The sequence below is a fragment of the Mustela putorius genome, unplaced genomic scaffold (genome assembly GCF_011764305.1).
Source record: "Mustela putorius furo isolate JIRA1106 unplaced genomic scaffold, ASM1176430v1.1 tig00003853_pilon_pilon_pilon, whole genome shotgun sequence".
In the NCBI taxonomy this organism is placed as follows: Eukaryota; Metazoa; Chordata; class Mammalia; order Carnivora; family Mustelidae; genus Mustela; species Mustela putorius.
The window spans coordinates 84932816-84956048 of NW_025422005.1; the positions used below are offsets into that span (position 1 = coordinate 84932816).

Consider the following 23233-nt stretch of genomic DNA (forward strand, 5'->3'; position numbering starts at 1 on the left):
CCATAATACCCACCAGCAGGCTCCCCCAACCTCCCACCGCCCCCTTCAAACCCCTCAGACTGTTTTTCAGAGTCCATAGTCTCTCATGGTTCATCTCCCCTCCAATTGCCCTCAACTCCCTTCTCTCCATCTCCCCATGTCCTCCATGTTACATCTTATGCTCCAAATAAGTGAAAACATATGATAGTTGACTCTCTCTGCTTGACTTATTTCACTCAGCATGAGTTTATGCTTCTTGTATCATAGTTTCAAACTTAAGCCCAAACTCTCTTCTTCCTTCTTAAGGCCCCCAAAGTACTCCCTTCTTCAGAACATTTGGCATTACTTTGGTTATTACTGAATGATTTCTATATCCAACTAAACTTTAAAAATAAGTGTGCCCTTGAAATACAGCCTCTTTGTTAAGAGCAAGTATACCTGTATGTCCCACTTCCAAGTGGGACTTAACCTTTACCTCAGTGCTAACAGTTATAGGACTCTAGCCATATTTGTACCAACACCTGAAGACATGAAGACTTCCTCATAGTCTGGAATATTTTAGTTTTAGGTAATTTACTAAGACCACTCAAGTCTTAATTTAAAACATACCACATTTGAGTTAGGAGAAATCCCACTTCTGATTATGTTGCTGCTAGAATGTACAGGTGGAGTGGTAGAAGGTCCCAATCCATCTTGCTTTCTCACTAGCTGATTTTCATTTAGTTCTTTATTTAACCATGTGATTACTTAAATAAAAGAACAAAACAAGGTAAAGAATTTCGAGTAATTTTTTCTAATAACTTCAAACATCTAAAAATCATTGAGATTTTTAAAATTTCAAGTCTTAAAACTATATCACAGGAGAATATAGGTTCACCTCAATTTTTGCCATTAAAGACTCTTATTTTAGCAACTGCCACAGAGAATTCCTTATTCTATTACTATCAGAAGCATACATTTCTGCTTGTCAAGGATTTCTTTGAAGGCTTTCTTTTTTAGAATATCTTACAGTTTATTTGAAGTTCACACTCTTGTCTGATAGCTAATACAAAAACCAAAAAAATGTTAAAGGCTTAATCTTACACTTTAGTTTCAAATAATTACATTATTACTATTAGATAAATACAGCAATTAAAATAAAGTAATAAAGAAGTTTGGTGAAGAATTTAAATTATAGTCAATATTTTCAACACTTAATTTTGGGTTACTGACACATGTAATATGGCTTTCTTTATAATGATAACAGTTTTACAGGGCAGCTGATATACAGGATATTATAGCAAAAACATCAAAACAATATATTTAAAATAAATTTTTTGGATGTAGCAATATTTTTTTTAAATTTTATTTATTTATTTGACAGAGAGAGAGAGATCACAAGTAGACAGAGCAGCAGGCAGAGAGAAAGGGGGAAGCAGGCTCCCCGATGAGCAGAGAGCCCAATGTGGGGGACTCGATCCCAGGACCCTGAGATCATGACCTGAGCGAAAGGCAGAGGCTTAACCCACTGAGCCACCCAGGTGCCCCGGATGTAGCAATATCTTGATTTACCTAGACTTCTATGAATTCAAATACAATTTTCAGAGTAAGAACACAATTACAAACCTCATTTACATAAAAACATAAAATACTTACATTTTTCATTATTTTTTAGAAGCTGTTTGCTTTCTTCAAGCTTTTGAACGGTAGCTTCTAACTGTTCTTGTAATTTGCACACCTGAAATGTCAATCCTCATAAGTATAATAAGGGCTAAATAAAAACTGAACAAATGTATTTCTATTAATTGATTACTATTAACTACTATTAAAAAGAAAAAGTTAATTATAGCTCACCTGTGTAACACTATACGTATATACGTATATACACATATACTGTACATGTATATGAATACTGAAGGTATCTGAGCCATGATAACCAACTTTTCAAACTGAAGTAAGTTAACTTCTGTTGAAGCTAGTCATGTTCTTTTTGGGGGGAGAAAAGCTAAAGCTCTTTTCTAATATAATAAAGTAGAAATTTTAAAAGTATGTCTGAGAAAATGTTATACTTTGTAAATAGTCACACGTGCAAAAATATAAAATATTCACTACCTCTTGCTCTTTAATTCGGAGAGACTGTCCAACATCTTGTAATTCTTTTTGTTCCTTTTGTAATTTGTCTTCCTTCTCAGCCAAAAGCTTCTCTTGCTGAATAGTTACTGTATTCTTCAGTTTCAATTTACCCATTAAAGTTTTCAGATCCCCCTGTAGCTTCTTGATAATTTCATTTGCCTGTAAAAGAGCTTCATGTATATATCTCTCTCTCTACTTCACCCAAGAAAACTTAATATTCTATTATTTTTTAAAAAACAAACCTTAAGAAGTTCCGCTGATAAGGATTTTATCGTAGCTTCAAGTTTTCCTAGTTGTACCTGATTTTTCTCACCATTCTCTTCTAAAGCCACCTGATACATATTTTTAAAAACATGAATAATTAATAGGATGTTTGTGTTTAAGAAAAGCATCACTTGTAAATGTGATCACCAATTTGTTTAAAAAATGTTTAAATAGACCTTTTGTTCCTGGATTGTATCAAATGCTTCTTTTGTTCTTAAAACAAGTTGGTCCTTATCCTTGATTTCCTGTTCTAAAACAGCCACTTTTGTTTGTAACTGATTAATATGCTTTTCTTTCTCGTGGCATTCTGCGTCTAGTGTAGAATTCTCTCTTCGCAAAGAGAGGACTTCTTGCTTAGCCCGCTGGAGCTCCTACAGGAAGAAAAAATATGATGCAGTATGAAAAAGAAAAGTTGGCTGCTGCTCTGGTTACTTATAATTAAGAGGTTTAAAAAATTTTTTTAAGAAAGTAATAATTTTAAAGTTCTAGTAACTTTAAAAAAAAAACAAATCACTCTAAAAGTGTATGTACCTTGTAGACTTGAAATATAATTGTAAGATACACTTATATCTAGTTCAATGACAATAAGGAAAATAATCCTGATTTATGAATAAATTACTACAACTTTTAAAAACTAGTAATAAGGATTTTCTGGTATCTCAAAATTTACACTTTAAAAAAACCACTTAGGTAATAAATGCCCATTATAATAGATCTCAAAAACATAAATAAAAGCCCTATCATTCTAACATGTAGGCAGTGGTTCTCAGGCTAGGATGCATATTGAAATCACCTAGAGAGCTTTAAAATCCTACCGATGCCTGGTACCATCCCCAAGAAAGCCTTATTTATAAGTTAGCATGCGGTATGGCCCAGGAGCTAGGATGTTTAAGAGCTCTGCAATGGACAAAGGTGACAACCATGATCCACAGTTAATATTTTGCTCTGTTTATACACACCAATTTTTTTTTAAAGATTTTATTTATTTATTCGACAGAGAGAGATCACAATTAGGCAGAGAGGCAGGCAGAGAGAGAGAGAGGAGGAAGCAGGCTCCCCACCAAGGAGAGAGCCCGATGCGGGGCTCGATCCCAGAACCCCGGGATCATGACCTGAGCAGAAGGCAGAGGCTTTAACCCTCTGAGCCACCCAGGCGCCCCTATACACACCAATTTCTTAAAAAGTTTTATAATCAACCTTCTTTATATATTACAAATATCTTTCCATGTCAACAAATATGTTAACACTTCTCGATTTCCTCTTGGTTCACTCTTTACAACAAAACCAAGTAAATATAATTGTTAATTAAAAACAGATTTTTTAAAAAAAATTTACAACAGATCACTTTATAATCAGGTAATACCAACAAAATACTGCCAGTATTCAAAAATCCAGGATATAGTATTCCAAGATAACTTTCATTTTTAACAAAACTTTACAAAATAATATTATAGTAATATGCCATAGTAGTTGTAGAAGCAAACCCTGCTATCACACAAACTTGAATACAAATCAGGGTACTCTGGTGTAATCTTGGGAATTACTTAACCTCCCTAAATCTCAGTTCCCTCATTTGTAAAACAGAAATAATAATCACTTCATCTTCATAAAAACCTTAATGCAAATTGCTTAGCATAATGCCTGGCACACAGTAAATAAAAAATGGCAGCAATTATACTCAGGGAACTAATGCTTAAAAGATAAATTTAACATGATTAGGTAATAATACTCAGAAGTTTAAAAAAAAAGTCCCCAGTGCAACAACACGGATGTAGCTAGAGAGTATAATGCTAAGTGAAGTAAGTCAGTCAGAGATAGACAAATACCATATAATTTCACTCATACATGGAATTTAAAAAACAAATGAGCAAAGGAAAAAAAAAAGAGAGATAGCCAAGAAACAGACTCCTTTTGGTTTTTTTAATTTTTTTTTTTTTAATTTATTAGAGAGAAAGAGAACTCAAGCAGGCAGGGGGAGGGGCAGAAGGAGAGGGAGAAAAGCAGACTCCCCACTGAGCAGACAACCAAATGCCAGACTCGATCCCAGGACCCTGAGATCATGACCTAAGCCAAAAGTAGATGCTTAACTGAGCCACCCAGGGGCCCCAAGAAACAGACTCTTAACTATTAAAAACAAACTGATGGTTACCAAGGGGAGGTGGCAGGGGGGATGGGTGTAATAGGTGATGGGGATAAGGAATGTAGTTGTTGTGATGAGCACTGGGTGATGTATAGAAGTGTTGAATCACTATATTGTAGTGAAGCTAGTAGTTGACTATACAATAACTAAAATTTTTTTTTAATTCCCAGGACTCATAATTTTCAAGTCTTATGCAAATATTGGAAGAAATATTTTGATTAGATTATATAATACCCATATAACAGAGCACACTGTTTATAAAGTAGCCAATTTCAGGCCTAAGATAAAAGAAGTCATATAGCATTATAATGACTATCCAATGTACTCGGAAGGCTACAATATTTTACAAACTACTATGAAGGGTAAAGGGAGCAGGGACGATACAGTGAAGGGAAGAGGATACACTAAAAACACCTATTGAGGGGGCACCTGGGTGGCTCAGTGGGTTAAAGCCTCTGCCTTCGGCTCAGGTCATGATCCCAGGGTCCTGGGATCGAGCCCTGCATCAGGCTCTCTGCTCAGCAGGGAGCCTGCTTCCTCCTCTCTCTCTGCCTGCCTCTCTGCCTACTTGTGATCTCTGTCTGTCAAATAAATAAAATCTAAAAAAAAAAACAAAAACACCTACGGGGCAGAATACTGAGAATCTGAACATAAAATCAGTCAAGCTTTAGTTTCCTAAGCACAAGAGACTGGAGAAATGGAGTGGGAAGTTTCATCAGCTTGAGCAACACTGGTGATGTTTGTATTTAAATATGATGGACTTAACAAAATCTGCATTTTCTGATTAATTCATGATAATAATGTATAATGCTAGGAAGGAATCTATCATCAGGGCCAAACCATCAAGATTTTCAAAATGTCTCTGTTGCCTGAAAGAACAAGGGAATACTAAAGATAAGCAAATAAGAGGATTCCAATCCTTGCTCTTCCACTTACTATGTGACCTTAGACAAGTTACTTAACCTCTCTGTGCCTTAGTTCATCATCTGCAAAATGGGAATAATAGTACCTTCTTTAAAAACATTGTTATAAGAATTAAATGGGTTAATATATGTAAAGCAATTAAACAGCACCTGTCACATAGCATGTGTTCAGTATACCTTAGTTATCATCATTACTAATATCATTGTTATTAGACACAACTTCATATAGTTGTCTGACATGTTAAGTAGGCTGAATGAACCAGTCCTGTCAAGACTGAATATGTTGAGCTACAGACAGTGTGAAAATCAAAAGTACACTGAAAAATCTAAAGGCAGTGTCAATGAAGTGCTCAAGACCGTAACTAAAAATATCCAAGTTTACCTCAGTTCTGTTCTGAATTATCCCCTTTCATCAGATTTTAGATTCTCAAGCTTTTTTTGCAACATCTGATTACCCTAATACCACCAAGACAACCTTGAAAAGCATCAGAAGTATTACACAAGTAATAAGGTCACCAAATTAAAATGTTATTTTAAATTGGGGGTAGAGGGAAACAAACCCAAAGTTCAATACCTCTTCAACACCAGACAGTTTTGTTTTAAGTTCTCTGATGGTAGAGTCTCCTTTATATTTCCTTTCGGTTAGGTCTTTATTAGCTGTTTCTAACTCAGATAATTTGTTTTGTAGTTGCTGGATGTTTCGTTGATGGAGGATTTCTAAATCTTTTTTCTGTTGTTCATGCTGCTGTTGGTAATGGACCTGTGCCTATTATATAATAAAAATATAGTACCAAAATTCAAAACAACAACAAAAAAACAAAACAAATAAAATACAGGAAGATTTGAAGAAAAATTAATCTTAGTTATTCTTCGATGTGATTATAACATTTCCCTGTTTTAAAGAGGATCTATTTTCAATTATGGATTTCATGAAGAAGAAAGGTCAACAAAGGCAAATTTACCATTATGACTTTGTCCTTAATTCTTGCTTCTGTAAAACCCTCATATATTTAGGACAGTCTTCAAGTTAAGGGAAGAATCATATATGATTAGGTTAAAAAACTGCAAAATAGTATAGTGTAAACCTATTTGTGTTTAAAAAAAAATGAGCAGGTACATAGGGAATTTCCAGTATTCATTTTAAATACCATTATATTATTTCAGTTTTTTACAACAATGTATATTTTTAATAACAAAAAACTCTAAAATTTTAAAATTAACAAGGTATTATTCATTAGTTCAGTCTTACATTTAGTAGCAACATTTAATCAAGATAAAATTTGAATGTGGTTATAACTGTGTAATCTCTGGTGCCTGTTTGAATCATACCACTAATCTGTTTACCATTTCTGTTGATGAACACTATCAAATCCTAAGTACGTTTCAAACATAAAGTGTATTTTTTGGATTATGAAAGTGATACATAACCTTAAATGCACAAAGAAAATTACAAATAACCAATAATCTCATCCAGGGAGTCACTTTAAGTATTTATTTTGGGAATATATATTGCTAATATATTTATATTAATATCACCCATACACATACATTATACATTAAGTTTAACTAACATATTTTAAGTTTAAGACCAAACCACTGATACAACTTAAGCGTACTTTTTATTCCTTGGCATTTGTACCTTTTCTTTTTGTTTAAAGATTTTATTTTAGAGATAGAGTCCAGGGGAGAAACAGAGGTAGAGGGACAAGCAGACTCTGAGCTGAATGCAGAGCCTGATACAAGGCTCAATCTCATGACCTTGAGATCATGACTTGAGCCAAAATCAAGAGTCAGACGCTCAACATACTGAGCCATCCAGATACCCTGCATTTGTACCTTTTCAGAGCATTAAAAAAACTCTATAAACACTTTAATAGCTGTACAATATTCCATTCTATGGATATATTATAATTCATTTAAACCCTGCATTACTATGGATAGGGACTTTCCAATTTTTCACAATTAGAAATAAATCTATGATTGCTTTTGTACACAGACATACATCCAAAATTCAGATTATTTATGATCAATTATAGGTCAAAAAATGTAAACAGGGATACCTGGGTGGCTCAGTAGGTTTATGTCATGTTGGGTGTGGAGCCTAGTTAAAAAGAAAAAAAACAAAAAACAAAAAAATAAACAAATACAAAATGTGATGTAAGTTGCAAAATTACATTCCAAAAAAGTACCTATTCAAAAATTCTTAAAAGAACAGGGGAGTGTCTCCCTCACACAATACTTGGAATTTTATATATATTATATATAGAAGTATGTGTGTGTGTATAATATATACATAGAATTTTATATAACTACTTTAAAATTCTCTCATTTTTTGAAAAATGGGAGGGAGAAGGCAATTAAAGAGAAAAACAGAAAAAGTTCAGAAAAGACTGAAAATGAAGGTGGGAAGAAAACCCTGAAGGAACAATCAAGAAGAATAAAGAGTAAACTGGGAAAGATGCTAATGTAACTGTTGAAGAAGGTAATTAAACACACTGAAGGCAATTAAGGCAACAAAAATAAAGGACTGGTTTTATTCCAGTGATATCAGAATTTTGGAGTTTTTGTTTAAAAACAAAAAAAGGAAAGGAAGTGTGAGGGACACAACTACAACATGTACATTTTCTACTTTGTTCACTGCAGGTAATTCTGATACACACTAAAATTTTAAAATCACCACCTATAGAGCACCTGGGTGGCTCAGTCGGTTAAGTATCTGACTCTTGATTTCAGCTCAGGCCATGATCTCAGGGTCATGAAATTGAGCCCTGAATCAGGCTCTGCACTGGGCATGGAGCCTGCTTAAGATTCTCTCTCCTCTTCCTCTGCCCTTCCCAGTACCAAACCCTCCCCACACACCAGCTATCCCTCCAAACAAACAAACAAACAAACAAAATCCATTATCATTTATTATATTAAAGTGGAAAAATTACATGATTATTTGATTAAATCCCTCAAAATCACTTCATCTAACTTAGCACTCTTTGGATTAACTCTCAAGACCCAGAACAAAAGACAACTTTCTCAGATGCAGAGCAAACATCATTCTTGAAGATGAGATACTTTGGGGTGCCTGGGTGGCTCAGTGGGTTAAGCCTCTGCCTTCGGCTCAGGTCATAGTCTCAGGGTCCTGGGATCGAGCCCCGCACTGGGATCTCTGCTCAGCAGGAAGCCTACTTCCCCCTCTCTCTCTCTAACTGTCTCTCTGCCTACTTGTGATCTCCCTCTGTCAAATAAATAAATAAAATCTTAAAAAAAAAAGAGGAGATATTAGCATTTTTCTATACAAGAAAAAAAGAAATTAATTTTTAAAAAATTACCATTTTTATACATTATATATCTACCTGAAAAACCTAAGACAATCAGCCCTAAATCTATCAGAATCGATATATATAATGTACAATTAATGAATATGACATTAATGCACAACAGCATCAATCAGAAAGTTATCATAGTGGTGGGACATACTCCAATTTATAGAGCAAAAAACTGTAAAATCTCTTAGGCAAAAAAATTTAGTAAGAACTGTAAAAAAAAAAATAAAAAGAAGAAAAGGAACAAAGAAATAAGACAGAGGGAAATAAAAGGCAAACTATAAGCCTGTTTTAAATAAGACCTGAATAAAAGAAAAGATATTTCTAACCCGCTTCTGGGTTAGAAAATCCCAAAAGATATTAGTTCCCCCCCAACACTCCAAAACAAGCTCAAATATACAAAGGAATTTAGAATATATTAAAGGTTGCATTTTTAAATCAGTGGAATATATGGTATTAGAACAAATGACTGACTTGATATCAAAAAATACCTATCTCATATTGTACACCACAAAAATATACTTCAGATTAAAAGTTAAATACAATATATCCGACAAAGGACTCACTCATGTCCAGATCAGAGAAATCCGTAAGTAAAATACTAATAGTCTAATTTAAAAATGGGCTAGGAGCACCACAACTCAGTTGGTTAAGCATCTCCCTTTGCTTCAGGTCATGACAGGGTCTTGGGATGAAGCCCCACATTGGGCTCCGGACTCAGCGTGGAGTCTGCTTTTTTCTGTCTCTGCTACTCCCCCAGGTTGTGTTCTCTCTCTCTCGTGCTTGCTCACTCTCCCCTTCTCTTAAATAAATTTTAAAAAATCTTTAAAAATAAACAAAAATAAAAATGGGCTAAAGAGGCAAATAGGCAAGAGAATTCTTGAACTTCCTATGAGAATATCCAGGTGGTCAAGATGCATATGAAAATGTGTGCATTATTATCATACACCCTCAGAATGGCAGTGTAAACTGGTATTCCACTTTAAAACAAAGACTTATCAACAACAGCCAAACTGTGGTAAGAGAGCAAATATCCACCAAATGATCAATGTATAAAGAAAATGTGGCATATATACACAATGAAATATTACTCAGTCACCAAAAAGAATAAAACCTTGCCACTTGCAATGTGGGCGGAGCTAGAGTGTATTACGCTAAGTAAAGTAAGTCAGTCAGAGAAAGACAAATACCATATGATTTCATTCATACATGCAATTTACTAACAAAACAGATGAACATAGGGGAAGGGAGCAGAAAAGAGAGAAGGAAGCATACCATAAGAGACTCCTAATGATAGAGAACAAATTGAGAGTTGATGGAGGGAGGTGGGTGAGAGACGGACTAAGTGGGTGATGGGTATTAAGGAGGACACTTCTTATGATGAGTACTGAGTTTTATATGTATATGATAAATCCCTAAATTCTACTCCTGAAACCAATATTGTATTATATGTTAACTAACTTGAATGTAAATAAAAATTTGAAAAAGAAAAAAAAAAAGAAATAAAATGAAGACTATAACAAGAGACAAAGACACTGTATAATTTATTAAGGAGTGAATCCAACAAGAAGATATGAAAATTGTAGATAATTACATACCCAACATATATTTTATTATGCACCCAACATACTTGGGGAGCACCCAAACACATAAAGCAGCTAACAACAAACATAAAGTGTTGGTGAAGATGTGGAGAAAAACGAACCTTCTTGAACCTCATGTAAACTGGTGCAGCTGCTGCAGAACAGTATGGAGGTCCCTCAAAAAAGTTAAAAATAGAAGGGCACCTGGGTGATTCAGTCGGTTAGGCATCTGCTTTTGGATCAGATCATGATCCTAGAGTCCTAGGATTGAGACCCACATCCGGGCTCCTAGCAGGGAGTCTGCTTCTCCCTCTCTATGCTGCTCTTCCTGCTCATTCTCTCTCACACACGCTTTCAAATAAATAAATAAATAAATCTTTAAAAATATATTTTAAAATAGAACTACCTATAAGGGCTCCTGACTGGCTCGGTCAGAAGAGCATGTGACTCTTGATCTCAGGGTTGTGGGTTCGAGCCCCAGATTGGGTATAGAGATTACTAAAGAAAATAAAGGTTAAAAAAAAAAAAACCTGCCCTACGATCCAGTAATCACACCACTGTGTATTTACCCAAAGAACACAAAAACACTAATTCAAAAGGATATATGCACTCCTATGTTTACTGAAGCATTATCTACAATAGCCAAATTGTGGAAGCAGCCCAAGCATCTCCCAACAGATGGATGACGAAGATGTGGGGTGTTTGTGTTTGTGTGTGTGTGTGTTCCATTAGATACAAATATATATATATAAAAAGGAACACTGTTCAGCCACAAAAAAAAAAAAAATGAAATCTTCCCATTTGTAACAAGATGGATGGAGCCAGAGTACAATGTTAAGCAAAATAAGTCAATCAGAGAAAGACAAATATCATACGATTCCACCCATATGTAGAATTTCAGAAAAAAAGGCAATGGACAAAGGAAAAAAAGACAAACCAAAAAAGAGACTCAAAATTACAGAGAACAAACTGATGGTTATTTAAGCAGGGGTGTGGGGTGGAGGGAATAGGTAAAACAGGAGATGGAGATTAAAGAGTACACTTATGTTGAACACTGAGTAATGTATATTATTGTTGAATTACTGTATTGTAAACCTGAAACTAATATAACACTGTATGTTAACAATACTGGAATTAAAATTAAAAACTTAATAAAGATGAAAAAAAAGAATAGGGGGAAATAAATACTGTCATACCCTATCTTTTAGATTTGGTAAAATCTTTTTGGCTAGCATATTTGCAATATCCAATAATATCTTACATAGGTATACTGCAATCTCACTTCTAGGAACAAAGAATGTTCATTGCAATATTATTTGCATAAGCCAAAATAATGAAGCATTTAAATGTACGTCAGTTGGGTAAGTAGTTAATTTATGTTATACCCAAATAATGAATACTATGTAGCCGCTAAAAAGGAATATCTGAACTGATAAAGAATGACCTATGATGTCATGTTAGGTGAAAAAAGTTACAATCAATATACACTGTAGGACCCCATTAGCACAGAATACAACCAAAACCCACTATCCATGTACAAATATATGATTTACATACTTCTAAATTTGTAATTATCAACAAATATTTACAAAGGACATATTATTTACATATAAAGAGAAAAGTCTGGAAAAACATATCAAAATGTTTATAAATTACCTCTATGTAATAAGAATTTTAAGGAGTAACTTTATTTTTTATATACTTCTGTAATGTTTGAACATATTAAAACAAGCATATATTACTTTTATAACAAAGTGACTAACAGCAGCAACAAAATAATTTTCTATTTTCTTTAATGTTCATACCTGCAAGGCCTTTTCTTTCTCATTCGTCAGTTCCTGGGAATGTTTATTTGACAATGCAGCTGTGTGTGATGCCCATTCATTCTGCAACTTATCTAATTCTTGGATTTTTTCTGATAATGTCTGTATTAGAGTTCAATTCAAAATATTAATTAAGTCTTGTGAATGTTATTACCTTAGAACATGACAATATTTACAAAGGATATTAAAGAAAAGGAATCACAGCTTTCCAAAACATCAAAGCCTCTTCCTACACAGATTTTTTTTTTTCATTTGAGGAAATCAAGATTAGAATAAAAGAATTTTAGAGCTAACATGGCCCAGAAGGCAAGCTTAACTATCTTTAACCTTTTAGTTAAGTCTGGCTCTTCACCACCCAATCTTCTCCTGTGACATTAAGAAATAAAGCAGCCCAGGATAGAGCAAGTCAATTGCATGGAGTGGTTCACTTACACACAATCAAACTGATGGGCTATGTTGTTCAGGACAATTTCTGCCTGAAGCCATGCCACTTATCAGATACTGGGGTCCTCAGTTTTAAGGACTAAGGGCAAAAAGTAGTAGCTCTGACTGAAATGATAATAAGCCTATCAGAGTAAGTCATAACACTCGTATGCAAGGGAAAAGGTTAGAAGATACGAACTGAAACATCATTTTAGACAGGGAGGTGTGAGATGAAAAAAAGAGCAAAGAACTGACATATGACAGGTATTATATATTATTTAATGAAGACCTGGAAGGTAACAAATGTTTGGATGGAATCAACTATCAGAGAAAGGATTAGATTAAGACAATTTACTCATAGGAGAAAGGTGACAAAAAGGAGAAGGAAATCAAAGATAACATGCTTTAAAAAATAATACACAAAAGCCTGGATAGGATTCGAGAAGTAATTCAGAGCCAATGTTTAGAGGACTCACAAAGACAAAATGAAATCTGAATTACCTTTTGTGTGAAATTCAGTTGCCTAGTAACATCATCTAGTGATTGAATCAATGATAATTTTTCTTCCTATTTATAAAATAAAATTACACAGTTTACAATTTAATCATCTATAGCTGTGCTACTCAAAGTACAGCATCAACATCACCCTGAGAGTTTGTTAAAAATGCAGAATTTCTGGTTCCACTTTAGGTCTTCTGCTTCACAAACAGAATGAGCAAGATCTCTAGAGGATTTATGTACCACTATAATTTGAGATGCACTAATCTATAGCTTTGACTAAAACGACTTTTTGCAAACTATAAAGAGGTATCCTAATATTTTTTTCTTGCTCCTTATACCTTATAAAATTATTGGGCATTTTGTAATTTTCAATATACACTTTCATATCTTTTTCCTTGAGACAGGTGTAATACAATAGTAGATATTTCCATACTTATCTACCAGTTGATGAAACCATGGTATAAACAGTTTAAGTGACCTGCCCCAAGATCACAGAAAATTAATAAAAATGATGGGACCTAGTTTCTCAATTTTGGGCCCAGTTCTACTCTCACTGTATCTTGATTAAACGGAAAAAAAAAAAAAAAAAAACCCAATAAGGTAAAAATAAATTCCTTACATATTATAAAAACTTACTAGACATCTTTAAAAATACTTCATTCTGAAAACAAAAACTAATAGCACTATGCTCTTCAGTGACTTATCAGAGACTTCTGGTACTTATTTTTAAAAGAATAACTTGAATTTAAATCTTACCTTGCTACATTTCAAACAGCTGGCTAAAAACTTCTTTATTTCCACATCACTTCCAGGTAAAAGTTTTAATGAGAGGTGTGTAAGATGCTTAAAAGGATTTGTCTCTACCACATTTAAAAAGGCAGGTGAGTTATCCAAAATAGGTGATGGAGAAACTAACTGTAGCAAAAACCTTTGAAAAGAAAGTATCACAAAATAACAACACTTATGAGACAGTGAAATTCTCCCACTGAATAAATGCCAGTGAATCATCAATGATTAGAAACACTGGCGGGGGAGCGCCTAGGTGGCTCAGTGGGTTAAAGCCTCTGCCTTCAGCTCAGGTCATGATCCCAGGGTCCTGGGATGGAGCCCTGAATTGGGCTCTCTGCTCGGCAGGGAGCCTGCTTCCCTCTCTCTCTGCCTGCCTCCCCACTTACTTGTGATCTCTGCCTCTCAAATAAATAAATAAAATCTTTAAAAAAAAAAAGAAACACTGGGAAAGGGGGCACACTGGAATCACAGGAGCCAATATAAAAGGACTCCCAGTGGTAAAACTGGATAGATAAGCTAATAGCAAAATGAAAAAACTGAGCAAGAAACATAGAAAGGATTTACTGTAATACACTGAATATACAAATGTTCATGAGCTCACAATGAAAGACAAAGCAGAAAAATAAAACCAAAAACCCACTGAAAGCACAAAAGTAATTAAAATAACAACTCTTTACTCTAAAAATTGACAATTTAAAAGAATTAAGCATTTATCTTTTTCTTTCCAGAGTAATCAAACAGCCCAAACTGATGAGGAAAAGTTCTCCTTTATAAAAGAATTATACTTAATAAATATAAAAGGAAGGATAGAATTAGAAATGCATAACTTTGTAGTTCCTAAAAAAAATAAGTGATTCAAACAACAATCATCAATTGATGAAACCAAAAGACAAAAGGTTAGTCAACTTTACAATGAAAGGATCAGGCTTTAGTATCACACAAACATGAACATACACATACAAACACAAACTCATTCCTCTTATCCAAGTTCATTATAAAATCATGTACTTGATGCTGTTAAATATTTCAGATAGTTATAATGTCTGTCAAGACATGAAAATTAAGGAGTAAATATTTTTATTTTAACCATGATTCTTAAAATTTGTTATTTAATAGCCCTAAACCCAGTTAAAAATAGGAGTACTTAAAACACATACAAAGTATCTTGCCATCAATTTGTCTTACAAAGAAGAGTTTGTCTTGAGAGAATTCTAATGACATAGTGCTCTCATGAGACTTACCTTGGAATTTCTTTGGCTTGTTCTTGAGTACACTGCTGAAGGAGATCTATAAATTTCTGTGGGAAAGCTAAGAAGTCTACCAGAAGGCCTTGCTGGAATTTTAAACTATGCAGAAGAAAAGAGTTTTAAAAAATTTAATTACTATCTTTAATTATAATTTAAACCCTAAAATATTCTTTTCTTCTTTACCAAATACCCATTAAAATCAAGAACTAGAGAACTTTTTTATAGAATTTATCCCATGGGAGGGGAAAAGTCAATATATTTAGCTAAAGCTCCAAATTCAAGCTGTTTTAAGCAGAATTCTGATAAGCTATAGAATATTTACTTTCAAAAACATCCTGAATAATTATAGTATAAACAGTCCAGCATTCTCAAAATACCAACGGTTCATAATACGTTGCATTTCAAAGACAATAGTTCCAATACATTAATAAAACTTACTTCCTAGATTAAATATAAAAACAGATAAATAGATTTAGTTACCTCTGAAAATCTTCCTCGGAAATAACAAGGTTATATAGAAAAAATGGATCAGTATCATCAGTCAGACGGATAACTAAATCCTAAAAGAAAGATTTGATTTTTTAATGTTTTCAATAGATAGGCTTTTAGAGAAATTTCTTCCTTCTTAGAAGTGGAATTATCCAATAACAACAATGTATCACCAATATTCTTCAGGTGGCTTTGTTTTCTGGTACAGCTGGATTTCAATTAGTCTTTAAGAGACTTAAGAATCTTAAACAGGGATAAATATTCTGCTCCTGGAGAGCCATGTAGGAGTCTATACAAACTAATTAAATGCTAGGAGTTGAAGGCTGAGGAATACCATCCTATTAGAGGCTTGGAAGAATTGAGACCTAGTCCTTGCTGCACTATGCCATGATAATATTTTACCACTGGCCACATCATATTCAATTATATTTTCAGTTTCCCACAAGTTAACTGTCTAATACTTCAAAAGTGCCAATTTATCAGCTGAAATGACAAGCAATCATGTATCCTAATAAAGGAGTATTTGCCTCTCAGGCAGAGGACAGAGGTATCAAGTAACATGTTGCCAGGGCTTCTTCCTATGGGCCTATTCTCTCCCTCCAGGTGGCCGGTGACATGGAGCTCCATCTGTTTTCAGTTTCACATGAAGTAAATATCTTTCATAAAGATCACTTTCTACATAAACTTACAATACGGCAGAACATCACAGCAGCTAAAGCTGACAGAGAAGTACACAGAAATTATGTACTTTAGAGAACACTTATGTGACGAAAACAAGCATAGCAACAAGATGATGGAGGCCTAATGAAGAACTAAACAGTACTCAGGTTAAGAATAAGCTTCCACTTTGAAATAAAATCTACTCATGGCTACAGAGGAACTGCGAGGGTCCTAGAAAAATCTGAACACGTACGGGTAGAGATAAAAAATGAAGAGGAACAGCAGGCCTAAGGAATCATATGTAAAAAATATAACATATAGTCTCTACTCCAGAAATTAGCAATCTGGGTATTTGCTCTACCTCAGAATGTCCTGTTCTTTAGGCAGCTTCTCCTGCAGTACTTCTTGAAATTCACCCCAAGATGCTATAAAAAACTGAAGCTACTACTAATACTACAAGGTCCTTGAATATCATGTTTAGGGAAAGCTATGATACAGAGAAAACAGATGCTGTACTTCTTAGTCATCTTGTCTGTATCCAGATCACTGCTAATGACTCATACTTTTGAAGATCATATAGGACTGATGCTCTAAAAGCCTCCCTTCAAAAGGTAAAGACTCAAAAATATCTCCTTTGCAGTGCTTCCATTCATTCTAACCTCACATGTGCAACATGAAATGCCAATTCTACAGGGTAGCAATATATATTCTAGCAACTTACAAAGGTATTGGGCAAAACTAACCAATTCTCCCAATCCCCAACCGTTCCTGTATGCTTTAGAAACAGATGGTACAGGGGTACCTGGATGCCTCAGTCAGTGGGGCATCTGACTCTTCATTTCAGTTCAGGTCATGATTTCAGGGTCGTGAGATCGAGTCCTGAGTAGGGCACACTCAGCGAGGAGTCTGCTTGAGACTTTCTTTGTGCTCTCTCCCTCTGCCCCTTCTCCCACATGCACACTCCTCCCCAACCAAATAAATGAATAAAATCTTAAAAAAGAAGAAGAAGAAGAAGAAGAAATATATGGTATAGGGGCGCCTGGGTTGGAACCTCTGTCTTCAGCTCAGGTCATGATCCGAGGGTCCTGGGATAGAGTCCTGCATCGGGCTCTCTGCTCAGCAGGGAGCCTACTTCCCCACCCCACCCCCCACCTCTCTGCCTACTTGTGATCTCTGTCAAATAAATAAATAAATAAATAGAATCTTTAAAAGAAAAAAAAAAAAAGAAGAAATGTATGGTATAATAATCTCTCAGTCATTGTCTTAGTAGATTCTACCACCCCAGATTAGCAAGTTACAAACTGGCCCAAAACTGAAAAGCAAGTTGGTGTAAAAAAAGAGCTCACATTCTTAAAGAACAAAAGTAGTAATAATGCATAGAAATTACATTTCCCCCCAAAAATGAAAATATTTCAAAAGAAATTAATACCAACCTTTCTGTGAACTGGATTGGAAACTGACTGTAGTTCAATGCTCACTCTAACACTTACTCTCCTGTATGAAAAGATATATACCCAATTGTCAGAAACATTCGTATGGAAGGAATTAGCACTCATTTGTCCGAGCTGAAGTTTTCAGTCTTAAGCTGTAAGATCTTCCACTGGTATTCCCTAAATTATGAACAGATATTTCAGAAGCATACCAGATTTTAAGTTTAAGTTCTTGTTCTTCCACTAGTAACTAATCAGGTTTTTTTTACCAGAGATTATATTTTTCTCTCCTGTAAAATGGGATTGTTGCAAGAATCAAATGAGATAAATGATGTGGAATTCCCATACTAGCCTGGAATATAACCTACTGCCCAGATCCTGAAATAGCACCTACTGAAAGCCAAACAAACCAATGACTTAATAACAATTTCCTACATTTAAAAAAATTTACCATTTCAAACGATCTAATTGATCCCATTTAAAAAACTGAAAATGTGAAGCAGTACCAGAATACACGGAATGTTTACAATCCAGGAAGATAACACATTCCCCTCCCTTATACATACACAAAATCTACCAAATACATCTGCTCAATATAGTCCCTATCCAATACATCCACGGAAGTACGTCAACAGTGTATTATCCACCTTAACCTAGAGTAACTCTAAACTTCAAAAAAACCCGTAGCTTTCCACATTCTCTGTTGCATCTCAGAGAATTCAGCATCAGACAGAGGCATATAAATCAAGGTGCTCATAACCATTTATCAAACTGAGCAAAGATGCTTAAATGATCAAGGAAATAAAGGGAAGAACTGGTGAAAAAACATCTCAGTACAAAAGTTCTATATTTTGCTAGAATTAAATAACAATGGCTGTTCCCTGATGTGTAGGAAACAAAAGTAAATAGAATTTTAGGCTATTCTTCCAAAGTTGTTTTAAAATTTTCCCACATTCTGCTACTTATTCAGTGCAGAAGTAAAAGGTATAGACCTAGCAACCAAGTGTTGGAAAAACTTGGTAACAGTTGACCAAGAACATTCAATTGTCCAATTTTTTATGTTCCAACTTAAAAATAATTTTTTTGGCATTTTATGTCATTTTAGTTAAGCTTCCTATTGAACAAATGATTGGATGCTAAATCTTAGTATGATGAGGTTACCATATGATAAGGTTACCATAACTTACGTTATCTGAAAAAGAACAAGCAGCACTGGCAAATACCACAGATAGGAAGAATTATTTTTAGAACAGAAAATGTTTTTTATTTTCCTATTATCTAGTGCAATATATGTGAAACAGATTAGATTTCTACTCTAATTCTACTTAAATGAAGTATTTTGGGGATGTCTGGGTGGCTCAGTCTATTAAGTGTCTGCTTTTGGCTCAGGTCATGATCCCAGGATTTGGGATCAAGTCCTGCATCAGGTTCCCTGCTCAGCAGCAGCTGCCTGCAGCTCCCCTTGCTTGTGTGTGTGTGTGGCTCTTGCTCTCTCTCTCTCCTTCTCTGACAAATAAACAAAATCTTTTAAGAAAAATTAAGTATTCTCGGGGGAAAAAAACTTTCAATTTCCTAATCTGTAAGATAAATGAATTGAGTTGGGTTTGTGAGGACCTTTCCTGATCTATATTGTCATTAAGCTTGGTTTTTGTCTTGCAGTTTTTTCTAAAACATCCTGCCACAGGGGATGTGACACTGCAGTAGGTAACTTTTTAGGGTGACATACACTTTCAAAAGTCCTGTCATACTTGATAAATTTGTTTCAAAAAAATCAAAAGATCATTTAGCCAAGTATTCTTTAGCTACTACTGGAAGAATCACATTAATATAATTTAAGAAGGATATTAATGATATTGTTGCATAAATTCCAAATGTCTATAATGCATTACTTTCAGGAGAAAAAGGGAGGAGGAAAGGCCCATAGATTAAACCTCTCCTTCCTGCCCCAACATCTACTGTAGAAAAACCTGAGCTTTCAGAAAATATAGTATCTGAAATCACAATCTTATTTTCTCCATTAAATAGTTGTCAGAGGGACAATATAAAACAAATCAATAAAAACTCATAAAAATGCTGTTTCTCAAAATAAATGTCATACTCCGAACAATGCAGAAATTCACATAACATCCTCCCTCACAGTCAGATTTGGCATTATCAGAATTGGATTCTAGCCCACCTCCGCCACCTAGAAGCTGTGACCTGAGCCTTTCAATTCAAACAAATAAAAGCTACTGTAAGCCAGGTAGTATGCTGGATGCTAGGGATACAAACAGAAATAAACATGGTCCATGTCCTCAAATCAGATTCAATGACTCTATCCAGACTTTGCTTCTGAATGTATTTTAGCATTTTAGTGCTTCAGGGGAAGGAAGGGAAGGACTGCTAACACTGAGCACCCACACTACTGAGTACCTACCCTGTGCTTTACATATATCTTATTTAAAACAATAATCTTACTAAGAGTTATGTCTGTCTTACAAAGGAAGAACCTGAGGTGCGCTGTTACAAACGTGGTTAAAGCCAAGTTATAGAGCCCAAATTAGAACTCAGAACTTTCACCTTCACTGTGCTATCTAATAAATGAATAAGGGCAATTAATTTCAACTTTGGTAACTTTGAAAAGGTCCTTATAATGAAGGGATTTAAGACAAACCTTGAAGGTTATGAAAGCAAAAGCATTTGAAGCAGGGAGAATAGCAGGAATAAAGGTATGGTACTGAGAGTATGAGGTACATGCAATGGATAAGTAGTCTTACAGGTCTAGCATATGGGGAACAGAACTTCTAAAACAAAAATCAAAAAAGATGTTGGTGTCAAACCATGGGCTTCAAAATCTGCATTACTTCCCTCCAGAGTTCTCTGAGTTATCTTCCACTGAAGTTCCTTTTTATGACTTTAGTGCACTGATGTCACTTCATGCATTAATCACATCTTAATAATAACTAAATGTTTAGTGCATGCCTTTAATACTTCAGGCACTGTTTTAAACACTGTGTATGTATTAACTCATTTCATCCTCCTAATAATCCCATGAAGCAATTACTTTTATCATCATTAATTTAAAGATGAGACACAAAGAAAAAAATGATTGTACGGTATCAGTCAATAAGTGACAGAAATGAGATTTAAACCCAGATAATCTGGCTCCAGAGCCTGAACTCTTAACCTGTGCTATTCTACCTCTCCCAAGAATATCTTTTTGTTTCCCCTATTAAGTGTGAGTTCCTTGAGGCCCAGAATGAAAATTGTTTCCATTGTTGTTGTCGTTGTTGTCAGGAGGCAGAGGAGTAAAGAGAGAGGAAGCTAGACCATTTCAGCAGGTAGGACAATTACTGGCACACAGTAGGTATTCATAAATATTTGTTGAGCTGAACCGGCCTTGAATATTTAACTAAAGTCTGGATTACTTTCCCTATGGGTCAGGGGCCAGCATATTTTCTGTAAAGGGCCAGATAGTAAATACTTTAGGCTTTGTAGGCCAAAGGTCTCGGTCACGATTATTCGTGTACAAAAGCAGCTTGACAATTCTTAAATGAGAATGGCTGCGTTCCAATAAAACTTTACTTAAAAAAATGGGCAGAAGGCCACCTGGCCCGTGGGCTCGTTTGCTGATCCCTGCTACAGGTGATAGAAATATAACAAAGATTTCTAAACAAGAGAAGTAAAATGATTGACAATGCATTTTAAGAAGGTAACTGTGATGATAATATAATGAAATGGAGAAGAATTAGGAGTTCCAGTGTTAGAATCAGAAATGATGCTCCTCCCCTTTATATTTCTAAAATTATTCCAAAACAGGGCTGTCCAATAGAGATACAATGGAGGCCACAAATATGAGCCAAATATATAATTTTAAATTTTCTAGAAACCACATTAAAAAAATTTAAAAGGAACAGGTAAATTAACTGTAACAATTTTCTTAAATATAATCAATATGTTAAATATAAATATTTCCAATGTTTATGATATACAGAATATATTTATTAACATTTGTTATATTAATCATTTATATCCCATATATATTATATTCAATATATCCAAAATAGTGTCATCTATACAGGCAACATAAAAATTAAGATATTTCACATTCTTTTTCATAAGTAAATCTTCAAAATTCAATGCACATTTTACTCTTACCACACATCAGTTCGGATTAGCTCCATTTCAAAAGTCCAGTAACCATACGTGACTCTCATACTGGACAGCACAAAAGAATACCCTGCATCAAATACCCTACAGTATCTCTCCACCTGCAACTGCTAGTTTTGGTATCTCCTCGCCTGACCTGCGGGCTGACGTTAGACCCAATTCTGAACTATAAGTTAGCTTCACATTACCAAATAAAGCAATGTCTTCATTTCTAACGTCACATTTCCAAACCATTTAGTTTCCATAAACCTCTTCAGGATCCATCCTCATATCATGTACGCAGGCACCTTAAGTCAGTTTTACAAAATGAGGCAACGAGGTTGAGAAAAGAGTCAGCTATTGAGAGGGCGTGACAAAATCGCCATCTCCTGGCTTCAAATTAAGCCCCAACAGCACCACCACCTTTGTCAAAGTCGTAATTTTGCGTTTATCTATGAGACTGGCCTTTATTTCCTCCTCCACTAGGCTGTAACCTCCACAGAAACAGGGACTGTTCTTCCCGACCACTAGGTCCCCAGTACCCGACAAAGTGTTCTGCCAGTAAGCAGTATTTGTTAAATGAATGAATGAAATTTACCATTTCCTCTACTGTTTTTAGTCGATTAAGCGTTATTTATTTTTAGTAACTAATGTAAAGAAAAGACACTACGCCACAAAAACTGTTTTAAGCTGAAGCTTAAATTTACTTCCAATATAATCCAAAGAGTGAAAAAAGGGCTGGGAGCCAAGACCCAAGTTCTAGCGCGGGCCTGGCCGTGAATTTATTGTCAGCTCTCGTGTAAATTATTTCACTTCTCCAGACAAAATTAACTTTTTCAAAACGAAAGACCAGGGCTATAACCTTCTATGATGCCGTTCAGAGCTAGGTTTCTTGTTTCCTCTTCTTTTTTTTTTGAAAATTAACTTGACGCGGGTCAGCTTTCCATTTCCTCATACTCTCCCTTCTGCGCCCTCCGCAACTAACTTGGGTTCCAAGTGGGACTCTCTCCGCGTCCCGGGACGCCAGCCGCACACCCAGCCACAAGCCGGTGGCCACTGGCCAGAGCCGCCATCTTCCCCCTCTCCCCGCCCTCCGCCTTGGCCGGACCCCAACCGCCAGCCGCGGGCACGGGGTAACGCAGAACCTCACCTCTCCTCGCAGTCTTTGCATTTTACCTGCAGTGGGACTAGCTCCTGGAACAGAACCTGGCTCATGTTGGTCCGCTGCCCCGGCCAGTAACCGGAAAAGTCCAGCAGGCCCAGCCCACGAACTAGCCTAAGGGAGTCCGGGTCCTGCTAAAATTTGAGTTTGGCGCTCGGCTTCCGCTGAGGAGGCGGGGAAACAGAAACAGAGGGAAAGCGGGGAAGACTTGGACCTCGTCAGCCACCATCAGTTTCTTCCGGTTTTGCAGAGGATGGGGGGGCAGT

General features: G+C 35.4%; 1 protein-coding gene across 3 annotated transcripts in view; it reads right to left on the reverse strand.

Annotated features, from left to right (window-relative positions):
- Positions 1 to 23172, reverse strand: part of SASS6 (SAS-6 centriolar assembly protein) — a 42832-nt gene extending 19660 nt beyond the window's left edge. For 2 of the 3 annotated variants that reach the window (XM_004775186.3, XM_045064900.1), the window contains exons 1-13: positions 22956 to 23172; positions 17681 to 17741; positions 15579 to 15658; positions 15093 to 15197; positions 13819 to 13990; positions 13063 to 13128; positions 12121 to 12240; positions 5993 to 6184; positions 2532 to 2726; positions 2334 to 2423; positions 2071 to 2250; positions 1615 to 1696; positions 589 to 725 (exon numbers count right to left, since the gene is read on the reverse strand). In XM_004775186.3, coding sequence (XP_004775243.1) covers positions 589 to 725; positions 1615 to 1696; positions 2071 to 2250; positions 2334 to 2423; positions 2532 to 2726; positions 5993 to 6184; positions 12121 to 12240; positions 13063 to 13128; positions 13819 to 13990; positions 15093 to 15197; positions 15579 to 15658; positions 17681 to 17741; positions 22956 to 23020 — 1545 coding nt within the window. In that variant the 5' untranslated portion in view covers positions 23021 to 23172. Of the gene's footprint in view, positions 1 to 588; positions 726 to 1614; positions 1697 to 2070; positions 2251 to 2333; positions 2424 to 2531; positions 2727 to 5992; positions 6185 to 12120; positions 12241 to 13062; positions 13129 to 13818; positions 13991 to 15092; positions 15198 to 15578; positions 15659 to 17680; positions 17858 to 22955 lie in introns of all 3 variants that reach the window. The other variant, XM_045064899.1, reaches the window with a different exon arrangement.
- Positions 23173 to 23233: the final 61 nt, after the last annotated feature.